At 50.5% G+C, this 21,563-nt stretch overlaps 2 protein-coding genes across 2 annotated transcripts in view; both read left to right on the forward strand.

Annotated features, from left to right (window-relative positions):
- Positions 1-946: 946 nt before the first annotated feature.
- SPR (sepiapterin reductase) lies at positions 947-4,819 on the forward strand. The gene is made up of 3 exons (XM_081925411.1): positions 947-1,286; positions 2,939-3,229; positions 3,424-4,819. The coding sequence occupies exons 1-3, from the start codon at positions 962-964 to the stop codon at positions 3,612-3,614; spliced, it is 807 nt and encodes a 268-aa protein (XP_081781537.1). The 5' UTR covers positions 947-961; the 3' UTR covers positions 3,615-4,819.
- A 4,737-nt stretch (positions 4,820-9,556) lies between these two features.
- EXOC6B (exocyst complex component 6B) overlaps positions 9,557-21,563 on the forward strand; it is a 213,486-nt gene continuing 201,479 nt past the window's right edge. The window contains exon 1 of the mRNA XM_081924938.1: positions 9,557-9,692. Coding sequence (XP_081781064.1) covers positions 9,595-9,692 — 98 coding nt within the window. The 5' untranslated portion in view covers positions 9,557-9,594. The remainder of the gene's footprint in view (positions 9,693-21,563) is intronic.

Below are 21,563 nucleotides of genomic sequence, written 5' to 3' on the forward strand. Positions count from 1 at the left end.
CCCCTATAGAGTCCTTAAGTGGGTTCCCTATTGGTAGGAGAAACCAACAGAGGCCAACCAGAGAATATTGAGAAGCAAAGCAGCTAAGAAGCCTGATCTTTATTAAACTGTTGCAACAGGGTGCTCCCCTCACACGCAGGAAAGGAGGAGGACCCAGAACAAAGGTGTGCCTGACCTTTAAATTGCCTGCCCTGGAGTCCAAGACCGCCCCCAGAAACATCATTCATACACCACGGAAGGGGTGTAGCCCAAGACCACCCCCCAGATGCATCATACCTACATCGCAGAAAAGGTGGTCTACAACAGAAATCTGAGTGAGTTATCTCCTGTCTGGCAGGTTACCTGTTAATGGTCACCTGGTTGGACTACCTGGGAAGCCTGGCCAGTCTTTTGTAATGATAAATACAGTACTTATTTCCTGAGCCAGGTCACATGCTCACCCTATTTTTACACAGACATACCCTTAAGACAGGATTTGCAAACGAAAAGACAATTGTATCTAAAAGACACTAATAATAATAATAATAGCAACAACCTCTCCCTAAACCCTCATCCTATTTGTCTGCAGTGCCATTCGATGTCTTCCCATTAATCATTTGCTTATCCCGCACTTTCCACATCCCATTCCTGCTTGCTCTGATCCGAGGCCAAAGCCAGGAAGAAATAGGAGAAGCCGGGGCGGGGATTTGCACAGGGCGCGGAGGGCCCGTCGCCCGCCAGCCGCTTTCGTTTCACTTTCGGATGCCAAGGAGATTAAGCACATTCTGGCCTGGCCAGAGCTCAATGGGGCATTGATGTATTTGCTACACAGCTGAATTATTCGCATTTCTAGGCGGTGGGCATCAAAGCACCCGCCGCGCGTCTCCTCCTTTCGCCGGGCGGGGTCTCTGCAGCGCCCGGTCCCGCCTCGGAGCGCCGTGCGTAAAAGCGCACGAGTGGCGCGCCCGGCTTCCGAGCGGCCATGGACGGAGAGGCGGGCGGTCGGGCGGCGGGTCTGGGCCGCGCCGTGGGCATCGTGACGGGCGCCTCGCGAGGCTTCGGCCGGAGCCTGGCGCGCCTGCTGGCCCCGCGCCTGGCGCCCGGCTCGGCGCTGCTGCTGGTGGCGCGCTCGGCGGCCGCGCTGGAGCAGCTGGAGGGCGAGCTGCGCGCCGCCTGCCCGGCGCTCCGCGTGCGCGGCCTGCCCGCCGACCTGGCCACGGACGACGGGCTGCAGCGCGTGGTGCGCGCCGCCCGGGAGCTCCGCGGGGACGCGCCGGTGGAGCGGCTGCTGCTCGTCAACAACGCCGGTGAGCGGGCGCGCCGAGACGCGCTCCTGAGCGCGTGCAGAGTGCCTTCCTCCTCCAGTTCCCGGGGAAAGGGCTAAGCGGGGGCAGTCTTGGCAAAGACCCCAAATCCACGCGCGCTGCCGTTACGCACACTAGACGGGTGTCCTTGCTTCCCCCCTCCCTTGTTTATTTCTGCATCCATCTTTTTCTTCCTCCGCGTGGAAGGGAGATTGTAAGTTCCTGGTGGCAGCGGGCTTTTCTGCTTCCTAAAGCGCCAGGAGGGACACCGAGGGCGGAAGAGAAGGCGGTGAACGCATATTCCGTTGCTGAAGCGGGATATGTGAGCCTTGTGAAATACGGTGGTACCTCGGGTTAAGTACTTAATTCGTTCCGGAGGTCCGTTCTTAACCTGAAACTGTTCTTAACCTGAAGCACCACTTTAGCTAATGGGGCCTCCTGCTGCCGCCGTGCCGCCAGAGCACGATTTCTGTTCTCATCCTGAAGCAACATTCTTAACCCGAGGTAATATTTCTGGGTTAGCAAAGTCTGTAACCTGAAGCATATGAAACTTGAAGCGTATGTAACCCGAGGTACCACTGCAGTTTTGGGGTCCACAGCAAACATAACTTTGGGGTTGTTGCTGTGGGAATGTAGCGGAGATGACAAGCGCGCGGATTCAAGCCCCCCCACTTCGGATCCACTTGCAGCTCCTGGGAAGGAAAACGAGGAAGTGTGGCGCTTGGGAACTTCCAAGTCAGGGGGATTGTTGGGCACCTAGTTGACCTAGTTGCTTGTGTCAGACTCCGCCCTCTTCCGCGGATCATCTCGGCCCCTTTGTGCTGGGAGATACCACACCTGGCTGTGTAGGCTCCGACATGCAAGGAAAGCCCCCTTGGAAACAAAAACACCAACCCCTCTTTCACCCATAAGCAGGGTGTTTGTATGTGTGTGCTAAGCATCCTTCTGCTTTTGCGCTGTCTCTTAATGGTGGTGCCCCCCTTCCTGCAAGGGTTAGTCCTCCTCAGCCAGGTCTTCCGCCATGTTCAGAATACTTTCAGACCTTGCCTTGCCCTGAGCAGTTGGCCCCCACCTCACCTTTGCGAACCCTAATCTCCCAGCCACAGGTCTTCCAGCTCCATAGCCTGTACTGTATAAAGGGGTGAGGTTTCTATGTGATCCTGTTTGGGGTGGTGCCCCTAATGTGCTCTCCCTCCCTCCCTCTCTGTTCTTGTCCCCAATTTATGCCTTTTCCTCACTCACAGCAGGATCTGAAAAGCTTTGCTTTTGAGCCGCTTGGCTTATCCCAGATACGGGGAGCTTCTGCCTGCGAGGCTGCTCCCATCCTCCAGTTCTGTGGTTTCCAAACTCTTTTGGGCCGCTGCCCCCCTGGTTCCACAAACTCACCCCCAGTTCCTCCTTACCCTATCCTATAAAAAGCATCAGTCAGAATAGCACTTTGCATGGCGCACTAGGACGGATAACTCAATGCAATTTCAAACAGTGACAATTGCATATTTAAAAGTATTTTGTTTAATTAATTCAACAAACCGGATGAACTTGATCCTGTGGTGACAACTTTTCAGAGCCTGATATACATTTACACCTCCAACGCCCCCACCCTGTCATGCCTTGTCTTTTTTGTGCCCCCCTACAGAATCTTCTTTGTCTTCTAGCTTCTCTTGGCGATGTTTCCAAATCCTTCTTGGACTTCACCAGCCCGGGTGAAGTCAACACCTACTTGGCCTTCAACGTCACCTCTGCACTGTGCCTCACCTCATCCCTCCTGAAGGCCTTCCCAGCTGAGCCTGGCTTGTGCCGAACGGTGGTCAATGTCTCCTCGCTCTGCGCTCTGAAACCCTTCCAGACTTGGGCCCTCTACTGCACTGGGAAAGCTGCCCGGGACATGATGTTCCGGGTCCTAGCGGCAGAAGAGCCAGACATCAGGGTGCTCAGCTATGCGCCAGGTGAGTCTGGGGTCTGCCAGCTGGTCTGGCTTCCTGTGTCACCAGCCGTTCCATCGTCTCTCGCTGGCAGTCCGCTGATGGGCCCTTCGCTCCTCTCCCCATGAATCATAAAACCATAGAACTGAAGAGTTGGAAGGAACCCGTTCTGCCCAACAGCCTGCAATGCAGGAATCACCTCTTGCCTTCTCTTCCAGGTCCTCTGGACACGGATATGCAGGAAGAGGCTCGCACCAAATCGGGAAACCTGGAGCTGCGGAAGACGTTCCTGCACATGAAGGAACATGGGGAACTGCTGGATTGCGACATCTCCTCCCAGAAGCTGTTGGATCTTCTTCTCGCAAACACCTTTGAATCGGGGGCTCATGTTGACTTCTACGATATCTGAATAAAAAGCGCCAAGCCTTCTTCTTCTCCCAGCACCTCCTAGGCTTTTGCTGCTCTGTGCTGCACCTCTGTAGGACTTGTGTTCAGCTTTCTCTCTGGAGGCAGCGGCATGGCCTGCCACTCAGAGCCTGGCATATTGTGGAAGCATCTGCCAAGTTCTGAGCCTGGGCCGTGGGGAAGGAGAGGAGGGCCCAAGCTCAGGAAGAGGGGAGGATGGGAGGAACACCTGGGAAGAGTTTGCGCTCCACACACAAGGGGAGGGAGGGATGTGGAAGGTTTCCCTGTACCCTTGGTGTCCCAAGCATCAAGGAACCCAACATGGTCCTTCCACAAGGTGACCAGTTGCGCTGGGATCTGGAAGGAAAGAAAGTCTAGCTGGAGAAATGGTTCTGCTGCTTGGAGGAGCGCAGGCGGGGGCAATGAAAGGCGCTCATTCTGTGCAGGGCTCCTCTTTCTATTTCCTGCTCTTTAGAGATGTCTCTGGTCAGTCTGCTTGAGCCATTCCATGAGCTTAACCACTACACCACACTGCCCTCTCTGTGATGGGAGGGCACATGTGGAGAAGAGCATTGACTCCTGTAGATCCCAGAGGCAGCTTGCCCACCTTATTGAGAGACCGACCTGTGAGGCATGGGCGACGATGGCGTTTGGCCCCACTCAATGTTGTTTTGCTTTCAGCATTCATTGGTTCAGTGTTACTACCGATTTCACGCATGCTTCAGCCATCTGCAACGCTTATTTGGCCTTTAACAGAGGAAGATGTTTCATTTCTGCCCGACCACGTTAGCCATGCAGATTGGCAGTTTAATGCTTTACGAGGGATGCCTGACTGTTTGCTGGTCAAAGAGCTCTCTGACTAGCAAGCACAGTCATATAGTTGATTACAGTATGTCAAGGAAATAAGCAGTCGTAAATGCCTTTCTCTCTCTGCCCTGTAGTCACGAGTAACTGAAAAGGACCTCCCTTTTCTCAGAGAGAGGCGGTCAGGACAGAAGCCACATGTCCAGAGCAGTGCTGGACGTTCAGGTTCATTGTCACGGGTGAGACTATAGTGAGCTCAGTCGGTTGGCAAGATACTACGAGCCGTCAAGATAGAGGCTCCATTTTCTAAATGTCTTTCTGTTTTCCTGGCCATGTAACCCAGTCATTCTTTCTCTTTTCTCAACCCATCTTCCTTAATAAAATCATCACTTAGCTTACTCTAAACTGGTGTGTGTGGAATTGTTTACCTGAGCCCGGTCTTGGCTGGGGAGGGTGGGGTATAAATAAACATTTATTATTATTATTATTATTATTATTATTATTATTATTATTATTATTATTATTTATTACCTCTCAACTGTCATGTTTAAGGCAATAACTTTAGTCAGGGTTTCCCAAACTTGGGTCTCCAGCTGTTTTTGGACTACAGTTCCCATCATCCCTGACCGCTGGCCCTGCTAGCTAGGGATGATTGGAAGTGTAGTCCAAATCAGCTGGAGACCCAGGTTTGGGAAGCCCTGTCTTCAGAAGAGCCCTGCAGTTGGATGAGGTCAAAGGGGGCCCATCTCCTCCACAGCCGCCAACAGAAGTCCTTTTTGAGCTCTTCCCCTTCTCTTTGTTTTGATGACCCTCAGTAATTTAGTACCATCAGCAAGTGTGCTTATTCCTACCTTCAGATCATAAGAACATAAGACCTACCTTGGCAATGGCTTGTCTAGTCTTCTCTCAGGAAGGAGAGGAGGGTTCCAAGCTCAGGAAGAGGGGAGGGTGGGAGGAACACCTGGGAAGAGTTTGCGCTCCACACACAAGGAGAGGGAGGGTGTGATCTGAAAGGAAAGAAAGTCTAGCTGGAGAAATGGTTCAGCCGCTTGGAGGAGCGCAGCGGGTGGCAATGAAAGGCCCTCGTTCTGTGCAGGGCTCCTCTTTCTATTTCCTGCTCTTTAGGGATGTCTCTGGTCAGTCTGCTTGAGCCATCCCGTGAGCTTCCCACTGCCCAGTGCATCTGCTGGGGTTCTGCCACCTTTGCAGAGAAGCAGGAGCGTGTGGTTGTGTAGGATTCCTCCTTGGAAGCCCATTTGTGGTCCTCCTGGGGCCTTTCTGATGGCAGGTTGAGAGTGTTGTGAGATGAACGAAGCCAAGCCCTGCTGGATGAGGCCAAAGGGGACCCACCCTGCTCTCTCAGATGTGCAACACCCCTCTCCCCAGGAGTGGGTACTCGGAAGCATGGCTGCCTCTGACAGTGTGGACGGAGCATGGTCACTCACAGGGGAATGGAGCCTGTGGGGCTTTGGTAGAAAAAAACAATTGGGGTGGTGCTGCTGCCTAGTGGTGGCTTTCCTGGGCCCAACAAGGAAGGGGGGCTCAGCTACAAGGATAAAGGCGTGGCCAGCTCAGTGGGGAGGCCAAGCTGGCATAGCATTTGTGCGTCTCTGGGCCTTTTTACATATTAATTTTATTATTTATGCCCTGCCCATCTGGCTGGGTTTCCCAACTACACTGGGTGGCTCACGGCATATATCAGAACATAATATCTTCCCGATACAGGGCGGCCTTCAGGTGTCTTCTAGAAATCAGATAGTGGTTTATTTCCTTGACATCTGAAGGGAGGGCGTTGCACAGGGAGGGCGCATGTATAGAAGAGCATTGACACCCTCCCAGAGGCAGCTTGCCCACCTTGCTCGCAATCTCATTTCCCTTCCACAACAGTCTGTGAGGTGAGTGGGGCTGAGAGACTTCAGAGAAGTGTGACTGGCCCAAGGTCACCCAGCAGCTGCAGGTGGAGGAGCGGGGAATCAAACCCGGTTCACCAGATTACGAGTCCACCACTCTTAACCACTACACCACACTGGCTCTCTCTGTGATGGGATAGCGCATGTGGAGAAGAGCATTGACTCCTGTAGATCCCAGAGGCAGCTTGCCCACCTTATTGAGAGACCGACCTGTGAGGCATGGGCGACGATGGTGTTTGGCCCACTCAACATTGTTGTGCTTTCAGCATTCATTGGTTCAGTGTTACTACCGATTTCACGCATGCTTCAGCCATCTGCAATGCTTATTTGGCCTTTAACAGAGGAAGATGTTTCATTTCTGCCCGACCACGTTAGCCGTGCAGATTGGCAGTTTAATGCTTTACGAGGGATGCCTGACTGTTTGCTGGTCAAAGAGCTCTCTGACTAGCAAGCACAGTCATATAGTTGATTACTGTACGTCAAGGAAATAAGCAGTAAGTCAAGGAAGAAAGCAGCCTTTCTCTTTCTGCCCTGTAGTCACGAGTAACTGAAAAGGACCTCCCTTTTCTCAGAGAGAGGCGGTCAGGACAGAAGCCACATGTCCAGAGCAGTGCTGGACTTTAAGGTTCATTGTCACGGATGAGACTATTCTGAGCTCAGTCGGTTGGCAAGATACTACGAGCCGTCAAGATAGAGGCTCCATTTTCTAAATGTCTTTCTGTTTTCCTGGCCATGTAACCCAGTTATTCCTTCCCTCTTCTCATCCCATCTTCCTTAATAAAATCATCACTTGGCTTACTCTAAACTGGTGTGTGTGGAATTGTGGTGGGTTGTCTGCCTCTCGACTCTGTCATGTTTAAGGAAATAACTTAAGTCAGCTGATTTGGACTACAATTCCCATCATCCCTAGCTAGCAGAGCCAGCGGTCAGGGATGATTGGAAGTGTAGTCCAAATCAGCTGGAGACCCAAGTTTGGGAAGCCCTGTCTTCAGAAGAGCCCTGCAGTTGGATGAGGCCAAAGGGGCCCCATCTCGTCCACAGCAGCCAACAGAAGTCCTTTTTGAGCTCTTCCCCTTCTCTTTTTGTTTTAATAAATTATTATTATTATTATTATTAGTAGTAGTAGTAGTAATGACCCTCAGTAATTCAGTACCATCAGCAAGCTTGCTTATTCCTACCTTCAGATCATAAGAACATAAGACCTACCTTACCAATGGCTTGGCAAGTTCAGCATCGTCTTCTCTCAGCGACCAGCTAGGTGCTCCAAAAGGAAGACCCCAAGCAGGCCCTGGGTGCAACAGCAGCAACGTTCTCCCAACTTGCAGCTCCTACCAGGAGCAGAGGGGCCAAGAAGACCAGCAGGTGTCTCCCCCCCCCAATAGTTCTGGAATCCATCTGGCTTTTGCGGACCATCCAACATTGTCTGATGCCATCACACAGTGTTTGATCTATGCTCAGGTTGGTGGTACGTATAAATAAACTATATATCCTAAAGACGCCACAGCCTCTGCTGTGGCTCGTTTCCAAAGGGAACACGAACCCTGGGAGAATGTCTGGAACCCCTGGAATCTCGCCCTGCTCAGAGACTCTGCTGGGGTGCATCTCTCCTATGGGGCTGCAGAGTCCCCCCCCAAAAAACACTGATGTTTATCCCAGCTGCTATAAGCCAGGTGCATGTCCAGCTTTTATTATGCAGTTCTAAAAGGTAAAGGTAAAGGACGACTCTGGGGTTGTGGCACTCATCTCTCTTTACAGGCTGAGGGAGCTGGTGCTTGTCTGCTCTGCAGACAGCTTTTCCAGGTCATGTGGCCAGCATGTCCAAGCCGCTTCTGGCGAACGAGAGCAGTGCATGGAAACAGTGTTTAAGGTACCTTCCCGCTGCAGCTGTACCTATTTATCTACTTGCACTTTGATGTGCTTTCAAACTGCTAGTTTGAGAGGAGCTGAGACTGAGCAACGGGAGCTCACCCCGTCGCGGGGATTCAAACCGCCAACCTTCTGATCAGCAAGCCCAAGAGGCTCAGTGCTTTATATAACAATAAATAATAAAAATAAATGAAAAATTGTCCAGTAGCACCATATAGACTAGGCATAGGCAAACTCGGCCCTGCAGATGTTTTTGGCCTACAACTCCCATGATCCCTAGTTAGCAGAACCAGTGGTTAGGGATGATGGGAATTGTAGTCCCAGAACATCTGGAGGGCCGAGTTTGCGTATGCCTGTTATGGACCATCTAAGTTTGTTCTGGGTATAAGCTTTTGTGTGCATGCACACTTCTTCAGATACCTGAAAGCTTATACCAGAACAAACTTTGTTGCTCTATAAGGTGCTACTGGACAATTTTTATTTTTTATTTCGACTGCGTCAGACCAACACGGCTACGTACCTGAAGCTACGCATTTCTATTCAGCGTAGGATTTCAACAGATTTATGGACACCATTTCCATTCTATCATGCTTAATTGTATTTTAATGATTGTTTTTTTCTGGGTTTCCCACTGTTTGTGGCAGTTCTTGCTTTTATCTGTGAGCCAGTTAGGGAAGAAGGCGGGGTATAGAAACAGATCGTCATCATCATCTTTGGCTGGAGGCTGGTTTATAAATCAGGAATCACAATCAATGAATGAAGGGCATTCCTGCCCTGGGCTGCCTGCCTCTCATCCAGCTCCTATCCTCTCTATACAGTATTTAATATTTTGTTGGAAGCCGCCCAGAGTGGCTGGGGAAGCCCAGCCAGATGGGCGGGGTATAAATTATTATAATAATAATAATAATAATAATAATAATAATAATAATAATAATAATAATAATAATAATTGTTGTTGTTGTTTAGTCATTTAGTCGTGTCCGACCCCTAGTGACCCCCTGGACCAGAGCATGCCAGGCACTCCTGTCTTCCACTGCCTTCCACAGTTGCTGTTGTTGTTGTTATTATTATTATTATTACTACTACTACTACTATCCCGAGCAGCCGCCACAAAACCCGCTTCTGCCCCGCGGCGTCCGCACTGCGCCTCCAGCTGAGCCGCGGAGAGGCGCCTCCTGGCCGGCAGGCGTCGCTAATGCTTCGCCCCGGAGTCCCCTCGGCCTAGAGCGGCCGGCGACGTCCCGCGGAAGCAAGCGCAGCGCGTCGCTCCCTTGAGGACTACACTTCCCGGCAGGCCTGGCGCGGCGTCGGGGCGGGCCGTTGCCATTGCTACGGCCGGGAGGGGGGCGCGGCCTAGGCGGGCCGCCTGCTGCCTGCCTGTGTCCGGCCGGGCTGGGCGGAGGAATGGCGGAGCCGGAGAGCCCCGAGACGGCGGCCGAGCACGAGCGGATCCTGCGCGAGGTGGACAGCACCGACACGGCCTGCCTGGGGCCCACCCTCAGGTGCCCGAGGGGGAGGGCTCGGTCGCCATGGCAACCTCCCCAGCCCCTCCCCCCCTCGCCCCCAGGACCCCTCCCCCCAGGGGGTGGGGGGTGAGATTCCGAGGGGCCCCTTCCCCCCCCCCCATCATCATCATCATTCCCGAGGGGGTCTTCGGGTGGGCAGAGGGTCAGCCCCGCCCCCTCCCCCCCCGGGCGGGGCTTGGAGCAGGAGGGGTCGGGGAGGAAGGGGCTTTTGGGGTTCCCCTCTTTTGGGGTCGCCGTGTAGGTGGAGCGCCCCCCCCGCTGCTTCTCTCTCTCTCTCCCCCCCTGGATATCCTGCTGCCTGGGTCCCCTCTGACATCAGAGGCAGTTCTCCTCCAGAAAAGAACCTGCCTGCAGGATCAGGCCCAAAGCCCCCCCCCTTTGGCCCTCACCCTCTTCTCACGGCGGGTGCCAGTCTGGGTGCCCGGGACAAGAAGACCCAAGGGGGAGCAGGGAGCCCCCCCTCGCTTTGGGGTTCCCTGCTGCTAAGTTTCGGAGGCATCCTTCAAACCGCTCCTGCCCCCTGACCCCTGCGTTGCAGCGGGTTGGGCTAGATGACCCTTGGGATCCCTTCCAGCCATATGGTTCTGTCATTCTGTTGCCTTTCCATGCCCCGTCTGTAACTTTGTAGCAAGCCTCATGGAAATATCGCTGGCAGATACTTGAAGATGCCTCTGGTGTCACCGCTCACTCCCAGGCCAAACACCCCCAACTCCTTCAACCATTCCTCATCAGGCGTGTTGTTGGACTCCCAACCGCCTTCAGCCCCAGTCTGCACGGCTTGTTGTCAGGGATGATGGGAGTTGGAGCCCATCAGCATCCACAGGGCCCCCACGGGTTGGCCCCCGCGGAGTAGCCAAGACCCTAACCAGGGAATCCTGCAATCTGTTTCAGGGCCAGTGGAAGGAGGTGCCACTTTGCCCTCTGACCATGATGGGCTGATCCTGACTTCTCCACATTAACCTTCCTTTCCCACATTGCAGAGTTTATTCCGTTTATACCCCAGTTCTAATGCTTATGTGGGGCTCCCAGGCAGTTTTCCATCCAGGCCCTGATCGGAGCAGGATCTGCTTAGCTCCATCCCATACCCTGGGGCTGATGATCTGAGATGGGATATCTAGACGCTGCCATTCCCTTTTACCCCACAGCTATGGGGCAAAAGAGCTGTGCACCTGCTTCTTTCCCCCTGCCATTGCGCTTGTGCCTTTGCTAGCAGCAACCTCTGGAGTGGGGAGAATTTTATAACTGGAATTTGCTCCCACAGGAGGCAGTGATGGGCGCTGACTTGGATGGTTCTGAAAAGGGTCTAGAGAGATTCATAGAGGAGGATAAGGCTGTCAGTGGCTGCTGGTCAGGATGGTCACCTTCTGCCTCCAGGACACCAGGAGAGGACATTTGTGTCTTACTGGTGGACTTCCCAAAGACATCTGCTTGGCCGGCCACTGTGGCCATCAGGTTGTTGGCCTTTTGTCTGGTTCAGTCGCACTCTTCTTAAGGCTCTAAAATGGTATCCGTTTGTGCTTTTTGTTGTTTGCTGAGGGTTTTGAGAGCCCATGTGCTGCGTGTTAATTTTTCAAAACTTTTCAAGCGCCTGTGTTTTTAAAGAAAACTTCAGACGGTTGGAGTTAGTCAGTGACATGTTTTAGATGGGTTTCGCTCTGAAATACCCTCTGTGTAATTGTGTGTGTCTCTAGCAGGAAGAGGGACACTGTGCTTGGTGCCTTGTCCTGTGGATCTTACCTGTGCGGAGAGTCTTTGGGCTGCCTCAGATGTCCTGTTTTCTTTCCAGAAGGCCCTTCGGCATAGGTAAAAGTGCGGAAACCCGTATGTAGATTGTGCTGCATGAAGGAGCTTATCACGTAGCAAAGGTTTAGCTTTGAAGTTGGCTTTCCGTTGGCTTCCCTTCCGCTGTGTTGGAGGGTGTGCCTGCCTGCCTGCCTGCCTGCCTGCCTGCCTGCCTGCCTGCCTGCGTTTTTGTTCCTGGCTGGCTCGATTTATGAGAGGAAGTAAATGCCAATAGATTCAAATGTAAGCAGAGTCCTGGAGATGACTGTATGGAAGAGGCAGGTGTTAAAATCTGGGTGTGTTCCAAATGCTCTCACTTTTGCAGTGCCCTTTCATCTTTTCACCTGCCTTCCTTCACTTTCTGCGGCTCCACAACCAAAAGAAGATGTCCGGTGTGAGTCTCTGTCCTCCCTGGTCACTCCATCGATACTTTCCTCACTTTAGTCAAGAGGATCCCACTCCTGGAGAGGTTGTCTTAATCCTGTAGTCGCAGCAATGGATGAACTCGGGAGCAAGTCCCAGGCTGCCTCCGTTCCTTTGAGGACCCTGCTAGTTGCCTAGTGATTCAGTTCCAAGGAGATGCTCTTATCTGGAACAAGGGATCTCTGTTGTCCTTGGAAGACTTGGACAAGAACCGCACTTTAATCTTCCGTCATGCTCAGTCACGGAAGTAATTACTTCACATTTTACTTGGTCCAAGCATCTGATAATGGTATATTGATTGGTGTTGTGTTTCTAAATTTTCTCTTAATTTAATGATCCTTTCATTTGGAACGGTGTCTTTTTCTGTGTAGTGACAGGCAGCTGGCATGGTATGATGAAGAACGCAATCTGAATTTGTAAGTCGCCTCCTCAAAGCTCTGTCCAGCCATTAATTTGCTGGTCCCCCCCACCCCAGCATCTTAAAGGGTTATTGAGACAGTGACTGTGAAACATTTTATTTTTCTCATTAAAGCGTGTAAATGTGAAATCATAACTTGATTATCCTTTCTGTCTAAACCTATTGGTTTCTGGCTATTTGGCTGCCTTTCTGCTTTATGTAAGATGCCTCACCGAGCACTAACTGATGACAGTAGGTGCTTCTGTACAGCCGAGTCGTTCTTCTGCCCCTGAACTCTTTTTCCACACAAGAATGTCTCCTTCCTGGTTTCTCTTGCCCAAGAAACAGAAAGGGTCCCCCCCCCTCGAGTGGCATAGGCAATGTGAGACTCCCAGATGGGAAAGTGACATTTTACATCACAGTGTATATCTGTGTAATGCAGAGGTAGCGAATGCCCAGGGGCCTGATGAGCACTCCTCTCGCCAGCAAATTGTTCGGCTCTTGCACCAGGCAGCCCCCACCAATGTTTCTTTAAAATTGACATGGTGCTGGAATAGACAGGGAGATTTAAATGCTTCTACCCTGTCTAGTGCCTGATGGGGATGCAAATTGCCCCCACTGCTGATCATCTGATGGACAATAATAATAATAATTCATTTGATGAGTGTGGAGGGGGCAATAATGTCTCCCTTCTCAGCTGACCTACACAGACCAGCTGAGGAGAGGGAGGCTGCCCTAGTGTACACATCCTGGTGTGCACGTGTGTCGAAATCGGCCCCACACTCCAGCAGCATGTGGCCCCCAGAGAGGAGGCCAGGAGATTCAGCTGATGCCTCCTGGAGATGGTTTTTGTGAAAACACTGGACGACAGACATTAGCATTTCATGGACACTGTGAGCAGTATTCCCAGAGGGGAGTCTCATTAAACTATACAGGGCTGGATTCCTGACTTTGTTTGTAGCGTAACAAGGCGGGGTGGGTGCCTGAGGTTTCCTTCAGGGCTTCAAGGGAGGAGGAGGAGAGAGGATGAAGGCATGAGGCAGTAGAGGGCAGGCAGAAACTGTGGCAGAAAAATGCAAACGGGTCTTAAATGTCTTGGTCTTCATCTGGATATTCCTTTCTAGAGGGAGATGGCTGAGGGAGAAAATCAGTTTCCAATTCCTTGGTACCACTCTCAAAGCATTAACCCCCACCCCACAGACCTGAAGTATAACCTTGTTCACCCCCTTTTCAGCTTTTCCTTTGTGCTGCTGAAATACAGGTTTTGGACTGTTCATGGCTTTGGGCAGTAATTGCGCTTTCCCCTCCGCTAGTATCGGAGTCCCTTCCCAAGCATCTGAAGGAACTGTGGACCCTGGATCATCCTGGCCAGTCCCTTAGAACTGGGAGGTCCTTTTTGAGGAACATCTGGAGGTGATGTTGGAGGAGAGGGACTTCTCTGTGGTGGCCCCCCAGTTAGGGAATGCCTTCCCCTGGGAAGCGCACCTGGCACGGACATTTTTGGACCTGCCTGTTTGTCTTGGCTCTTTCAGGTTGCTAGCCTTAGTTTCTCTAGCTGCAAGGAGTTGTGTTGGCTCTATAAAGTGTTTAAGGATTGATCTTCGGTTGATGTTCAGTATATTTTTACCTGCTCTGTTTTTATTGACTTGTAATCTGCCCTGAGATCATAAGATGAAGAATGGTATAAAAGTACACAAAGAAAATAAAAGTAAATAATGATTTCAAGATGGAGCCATTCCGGTTGTTGTCGCTGAGCTGGAGAAGGGAGATAGAGGAGTGACCCAGGCTTCTGCCAAGAGCGCGGCAACACTGAGTTGGGGTCAGCTGCTTCCTCCCACCTCCCATGTGCTTGAGGCGTTCGTACCAGTATAGCTTGGCTGTCATGTTTCAGGCCCTGGCATGCGCATTCCCATCTCATTTCTGAGACGTTATCTTGTGTCGGACTGTTTTATTTTTAAGTGCCCACTACTTAAGTCTGCTTGTTGCAACTCCTTCCAAAGTATTTATATAATGTGCTGCTGTTCTTTGATAACGGGCAAACACAGCGCTGGGAGATCAGGTGCCAGGCACTCCTTGCAAATCTTTCTAGAGTGGATTCTAGAATCTAGAAGTTGCTCTTGGAGCCGTTTTTGTGTGTGTGATGCAGAATTTCAAGCACTCTCAGAGCTGATTTCGAGGCCAGAGTTCACGGGTCCAGTTACGCTGCTGTGTGGTGGTATCAGTCAATGCTTCTGTTCTTTGTTCTCTCAGATATTTCCCTGTGGTTCTTGTGATGCTTCCCTTCTCTGCCCAGGGAGTGCAGCTGCCAGTGCCTCTCTCCTCTTCCAAGATGCAAACAAAACCACAGCTGGGGAGGCAGCCGATGCTATTGCTTCTGCTGCACTCTTGGGACCTTCAGTCGTGCCCAAGGAGGATGACCCGATTTGGGGAGCTTTCTGGGTTCCCTTTCAGCAAAACTCAGTTAGACTTGTCTCTGCCAGTTATTGTGGGTGGGAATTCAGTAGGGTTGGGACAAAATTGACTCACCTGCCCACTTAAAGCTTGGGCATTTGAAACTTTTTGCCTGTACCATATATTTTTTGCATGATTGTTCCTGTATTCACATCCTCTGCATAATTCAAGGGATGCGAGTGGCGCTGTGGGTTAAACCACTGAGCCTAGGACTTGCTGATCAGAAGGTTGGCGGTTTGAATCCCCGCGACGCGGTGAGCTCCCGTTGCTCAGTCCCTGCTCCTGCCAACCTAGCAGTTCGAAAGCATGTCAAAGTACAAGGAGATAAATAGGTACCGCTCCGGCGGGAAGGGAAACGGCATTTCCGTGCGCTGCTCTGGTTCACCAGAAGCGGCTTAGTCCTGCTGGCCACATGACCCCGGAAGCTGTATGCCGGCTCCCTCAGCCAATAAAGCGAGATGAGCGCCGCAACCCCAGAGTCGTCCACGACTGGACCTAATGGTCAGGGGCCCCTTTACCTTTACATAACTCAAACTGGGCCCCACCGAGCCATGGTGTCGAGCAAAAACACCATGGAGGTTGTTCACTGGCTTCTGTCTCCCACTTGCACTGCTCCTGAGAGAGAATGCTGGGGCTCCCCCTTCCCTTTCTGAATGGAACTGGAGAATTGTAGGGTAGTGGAGGAGACCAGGAGGTCAGATGCACCACCATCTGGCTCTTCCCTATGGGGGATCTGCCTGCAGACGGGCTCACCAGCTGTTCTCAGCGAAGAGGCAGCTTCTTCCAGGGGGTGGGGTGGGGGAGATGGTCCTTTTTCAGGGTCTTCCCTTGGGGCTTCTCAGATTATCACAATGGAACCTGCTGGGTGTCCCAAGGGTGGAAATCTGCGAAAAAGGTTTTCTCACCTTTGCAAGTGCGTTTGGGAAGGGCCCTTCGCTTGACGGCTGAGATGATGCTGGCATCCAGGGAAAGGAGTGGCATAGGCCTCGCGAGAACAGCTGCCCCTGCTAGATGGGTCTCACTTGGTAGGAGGCATCTTCCTGTCTTCAGACGTGGCTTCTTCTTTGGCGATTACAATTGGAGCCTCAAGGCTGTAGGGGCGGTTTGATTCTGGGTTGTGACTGTTTACCTCTTTGGTGGGGTAGGAGGGAAGGCCTCCTATTTCGGCTGGGCTCTTCGAAAAATCAGAAGGACTTTATCAAATCTTGCCCTGTTGGATTTCACACCTGCCTGTTCCCTTCAAGAGTAAATTGCAGACTTACTATGAATGAAGATGGAAATCCTGTGCACACTTATCTAGGAGTAAGTCTGGTTAAGCAAAGTGGCTCTCACCTCTGGGTCAGCATGGATGGGATTTCAGTTAGAGTTGTACAGTGGTACTTCAGGTTATAAACACTTCAGGTTACAGACTCCGCTAACCCGGAAGTAGTACCTCGGGTTAAGAACTTGGCCCCAGGATAAGAACAGAAATTGCGCAGCGGTGGCAGTGGGAGGCCCCATTAGCTTAAAGTGGTACCTCAGGTTAAGAACGGTTTCAGGTTAAGAACGGACCTCCGGAACGAATTACGTTCGTAACCAGAGATACCACTGTATGTGGTTCTGTTGGGCTTGTACTTGGTGTCATTTTCCTGTTTATCTGTATGGCTTTGAGAAAAGTAGTCTTAATTTTGCACTTAGAAAGACAGGGAGAAGTTACTGATTGGTCCACCATACAGGGCTGTAATGACTTGTGAGGATGAGCTGGAAAGCTACAGATAGTTCGCATATTATGCTATATGGAGTTAATCATCATTCTGTATAAAGCTATAAATAATTACTTCAGGTCTTATAAACGTGAGTTCAGCCATCTGAATCCGAGTGGTCTCCATGCATTTTGGACCACAACTCCCATCATCCTTGACTATTGGCCATGCTGGCTGGGGCTGATGGGAGTTGTAGTCCAAAGTTATCAGGAGGGCAAATGCCTATGTTTGTCCAGGCTCTGTGGCTGAGAGTGAGTGGGTACAGGGAAGAGCTGTTCATGGCCTTAAATGTGTTCAGCCTCCGAGGGTCTTCTGGTGGTTCCCTCACTGCGAGAAGTGAGGTTACAGGGAACCAGGCGGAGGGCCTTCTTAGTGATGGCGCCCTCCCTGTAGAACCCCCTCCTGTCAGGCATCTGAAAGCAGCCCTGTATTGGGTAGTTTTTAATGTTTGACATTTTATTATGTTTTTATATGTACAGGAGGCCTCCCAGAGTGGCTGGGGAGACCCAGTCAAATGGGCGGACTATAAATAATCTATTATTATTATTATTATTATTATTATTATTATTATTAAACTTGTGTGTCTGTCACTACTTGGCCTGCATCTGTAAAGTGGGAATACTAGTGACTGGAAACTCTTGTGAGGATGAATGAGCCAAGCTCTGTGAAACACCAAGAGCTATTAGAAGATACTACTTTGTGGGTAAAGGAAACCTTTGTCACCTGTGTTTAGGTGCCATAGTGGGTAGCAGCAACACAGCTGCTTGACATTTTGTTGAAAGCTTTCAGATGTGCTCTTTGCAGATGAAAGGCAGCGATTAAGCTTTCAGGAGGTGGTGTCAATGAGGAATCGAGTTGAGACATTCTTAAGAACTACCTATCAAGCAAACTAAGGGACGTGGGTGGCGCTGTGGGTTAAAGCCTCAGCGCCTAGGGCTTGCCAATCGCAAGGTCGGCGGTTCGAATCCCCGCGGCGGGGTGCGCTCCCGCTGCTCGGTCCCAGCGCCTGCCAACCTAGCAGTTCGAAAGCACCCCCGGGTGCAAGTAGATAAATAGGGACCGCTTTCTAGCGGGAAGGCAAACGGCATTTCCGTGTGCAGCTCTGGCTCGCCAGAGCAGCGATGTCACACTGGCCACGTGACCCGGAAGTGTCTTCGGACAGCGCTGGCCCCCGGCCTCTTGAGTGAGATGGGCGCACAACCCCAGAGTCTGGCAAGACTGGCCCGTACGGGCAGGGGTACCTTTACCTTTACCTTTTATCAAGCAAACTGAAGAAGCAGATCTTTCATAAGTTAAATAAGTCGTTTCTGAAGCCTCCTAAACTAGTCTGTTTGGCACAGGGAGCAGTACTGGAAGCCCCAAAGACGGAAGGCTTAAAACCCCAAAGACATTGTGTGTGGATGTTGTTTTGCGTGGAAGAAGTGTGCAGCAGGGATACCAAAAACTGTGGCTTGCTGTGGCCAATCTTGTTAATAAATATACCAAGAAAAAAAGCACACCAAGAACTCTGGCCAATATAAGTTTCCAAAGTGGGAGTGGTCCCTACTCGCAAATCAATAGTCAATTGTAACAAAAACTGTTCCATTCAAAATTATGTATTCTGACAAGGATTACAAACTCAAATAGAGATTATAGTGTTCAATCCAGAACTTGAAACCAGTCTGTTCATTCACGAATTCCTTTACTTGAAGTGCATATTTACAGATATGGCAATTTCCGCATCTATGAAACTAAGATCTTCATGTCAAATCAAATCTTACTATGGACTCATGAATTTATCTCTACTCGTAAACTCTTATCTTTAATACTGTAACAAATTATTGTGTTATACATATCTTTATGAGTTTGAGTTTGTAATCTCTGTTTGAGTTTATGATCATTGTCAGAATACATGCTTTTGAATGGATTAGTTTTTGTTACAATTGACCACTGATTTGCGAGTAGGGACCCCTCCCACTAATGGCCAGAGTTCTGGGTGTGCTTTTTTCTTGCTGTGGCCAATGGCGGTGCTTTTGAGAGACTTGGAGCTGAAGCTGCAGAAAATGGGCCGTGTTGGGAAATGCAACCGACGGGAGGATGACATCAGAAGAACCCATAGGCTCACTGGCGGTGACTCACTTGGTGTGGGAAGGGTGAATCCTCTAGCAGCACATCAGGCTTTGCTTGAGGAATAGGAGGCCTCTGACACACAAGCCCTGCCCAGGCTGCCGAGCGACTGGAGGTCTGCAGACAATGACTAAACGGAAGGCAGGAGGAGCTGGTCCTTGAGGGAGCTCAGATTACCTTGGCGTCCAGACAGTGCCATTCTGTGTGCGCTCCGGAGGAGAGCAAATGTTTGTGCAAATGTTTTCGGACAAGGGCTTCTTCAGCCAGGGGAGTTGCCGGCCGCTGACCCAATGGAACTGGCGGGGAATTAGCCCTCCTGCCAGGGGGAAGCAAAATGCAGATGTTCTAGCCGCCTGGCTTATTCCTTCCTTGGCTTTCCCCCTGTAAGGCTCATTAGAGGCCTCAGAGCGTCTGCAGAAGTTCTTGGGGGCCTGGTTTCTTCATCAGTGTGGGGCAAAGGGGTTCTTTCTGCTTTGGATATGACTGTATTACTCAGGAGATGGGGGAGGAATGGAGTTAGCACAGCATTCTGCCCTCATAAACTGACCTGGAAGCTAAGCACCTAAAAGGGCCTTGTGCTAATTTAAGAGGTCCTGAACAACTTGTGTCCAGGGCACCTCAGAGACCAGCTGGACCCTTACACCCCAACAGCTCCCTCCCTGGGATCATCCGCAGCAGCGCCGCTGGCCACCCCCTGAATAGGCAAGGATCATTTGGCAGCAACAAGAAACCAAGCCCGAGTGTCATCAGCCCAGTTCTGCGGGATGCTCTGCCAAGAGAGATTCAGCAGGCGCCTTCTTCTGCTCTAACCTTCAAGCGCTGGCTGAAAACCTTTCTAGGCTGCCAAGTTTATGCTGGCAATTAAGAAAACACCCTTCTGCAATAGTTAGTTGATATCTGATTTTAAAAATATTAAAAATGGGTTTCTGTATGATTTTTATTAAAAAAAAATAAGTTAATAGCAGTATATATAAATTTATAAATATATAAAAAACTTCACAGTCTGGAAAAAGGTTAAGCATTTGACTTTTCGCCTTCCTTGTGTGGCTGGGTGGCAGGTTCTGCATGTTGGATGTCCCTTGCCTTCCTAGGTGTGGCCGGCTGCTATAATCTCTAGGCGCAGTTCAGGTTGTGTTGTGCGTTGGCATTTTTTAACAGTTGAGTGCAAAGGGCTGGGTTCAGCTGCTGGAGGGTTTCTGCAACTGGGCCATTCCCTATCAAGTGACCCAATTTTTTTTACCCCATGCCATCCAGTTTTCTGGATATTTTGTACATGTGTTGAATTATCAAAAGAGCAGTGGCTCTTTCTCTTTCTTGTTTTTGTAAACTGCCTACTGGCAATACCATAGTCTTGGTATTAAGTGGTACAGTATATAAATAAATGGCAGCCATGGCTCTCCTCCGTAAAGGTCTCTCTTTCTGTTTCCCTTAGTTGATGTGTTAAGCTTTAGCAGAGGAGTTGGGAGCAAAAACAAGATGCAACTTAGAAGTGGAAATGAGCAAGCTCTAATTAGGTTAGTTATTCCTACAGGGAATCTCAGAGAAATGAGTCTCCTTGATGAAATCATGCCGGCGCTGCTTGAATGGAGGGCAAAACATTCCCTGTGGAAGGGCAGGAACATGCAGGCCTTGGCTGTGGGTCTTGTTAGCCCATCCCACACCTTGATCCTTCAGGGATCCTTACAGAGGGGGGTTATTCCTAACGGGTTCATTGGTCCTGAGAATGCATTCTTGCTCAGTAGATTTCAAGCACATCATGGGACCCTGTGAGACGGGAGTCGGACCACCCTTGTGGTAGGACAGCTGGGCTGGCTTCTTCATTTGGTGATACAGAGTTCTCTCATCTGGTAGTGGAATGTCATGTCTGAAGGCTTCACTCTCCATTAATGGCTTAGCATTTTTATTAGGGTTGATTGGGAGCGTCTCCACCCCCATCGTTCTGCCTGGACACTGAGGTCCAGCTCCAAGGGCCTTCTGGCGGTTCCCTCCCTGCAAGAAGTGAGGTTACAGGGAACCAGGCAGAGGGCCTTCTCGGTGGTGGCACCCACCGTGTGGAACGCCCTCCCTTCCGATGTCAAGGAAATGAACAACTACATGACTTTTAGAAGCCATCTGAAGGCAGCCCTCTGTGGGAAAGTTTTCAATGTTTGATGTTTTATTGCCTTTTTATATTTTGCCTGAAGCCACCTAGAATGACTGGAGCAACCAAGTCAATGGGTGGCATATAAATAATAAATTTATTATTATTATTTGTCTTCCACCCCCCACCCCTGCCCCACTTGATGTGTGCCCCTTGCAGGCCTTGATTCCATGTTTACTTGTAAGCGGCAAAGAGGCCTGACTGGACAACAAGAAAAAAGAAATGCTGTTTTCTTTAAAAGTCGTGCATGTGTGTGAGCTTCTGGCCCCCTCCGCAAGTTAAACCAGCTCCTTTGGGGCGGTGAAAAAGTTGCTGAGCTTTTGGGGGATTTTTACAACATTTTTCTTTAAAAATCGCTCTAGTTGCCATCCGTGTTCAGGAAAACTCTACCACTTATACCCATGCGTTCCTTTTGGTGGATGTAGCCTAATGACATTCAGGAGACTGTCTCCTTTTTTACTTGGCCGTGAAGTTGCAGAGTTAAATGGCGGTGCTACTTTTGGATTTTTCTCAGTCTCCTGCTCTGTGTGCAGACAGGACTAGACTAGGTATCCTTCACTTTTGTGGCTTGCAGTGGTTACTTTCCAAACAAGAAGTGTCAAGCTTGTCATGACACGATGACTTCTATCTCGGGAGGAGAATTCTAGATCTTCAAGACCTGGTCGGGGCGGTTTCACGTGGGAGGTAAAGGCTCAAAAGTATGTGCTCTTTTATAAAAACAAAAATACTCTGTATGTTTGGGGCTTAAACCCTCGTGTTGAAACCCGGTTCTGGGTTGAGCTATGGCAGAGAATGAGCGCTGGTTG

Source organism: Podarcis melisellensis, assembly GCF_964234715.1.
Source record: "Podarcis melisellensis genome assembly, chromosome: 9".
NCBI lineage: Eukaryota > Metazoa > Chordata > Lepidosauria > Squamata > Lacertidae > Podarcis > Podarcis melisellensis.

Excerpts from the sequence above, each read along its gene's own strand:
- SPR (XM_081925411.1), top strand. The coding sequence starts at position 962 with ATGGACGGAGAGGCGGGCGGTCGGGCGGCGGGTCTGGGCCGCGCCGTG. Across the intron at positions 1,287-2,938 it reads GCTGCTCGTCAACAACGCCG|CTTCTCTTGGCGATGTTTCC; the intron begins GTGAGCGGGCGC and ends TTTGTCTTCTAG. Across the intron at positions 3,230-3,423 it reads GGTGCTCAGCTATGCGCCAG|GTCCTCTGGACACGGATATG; the intron begins GTGAGTCTGGGG and ends CTTCTCTTCCAG.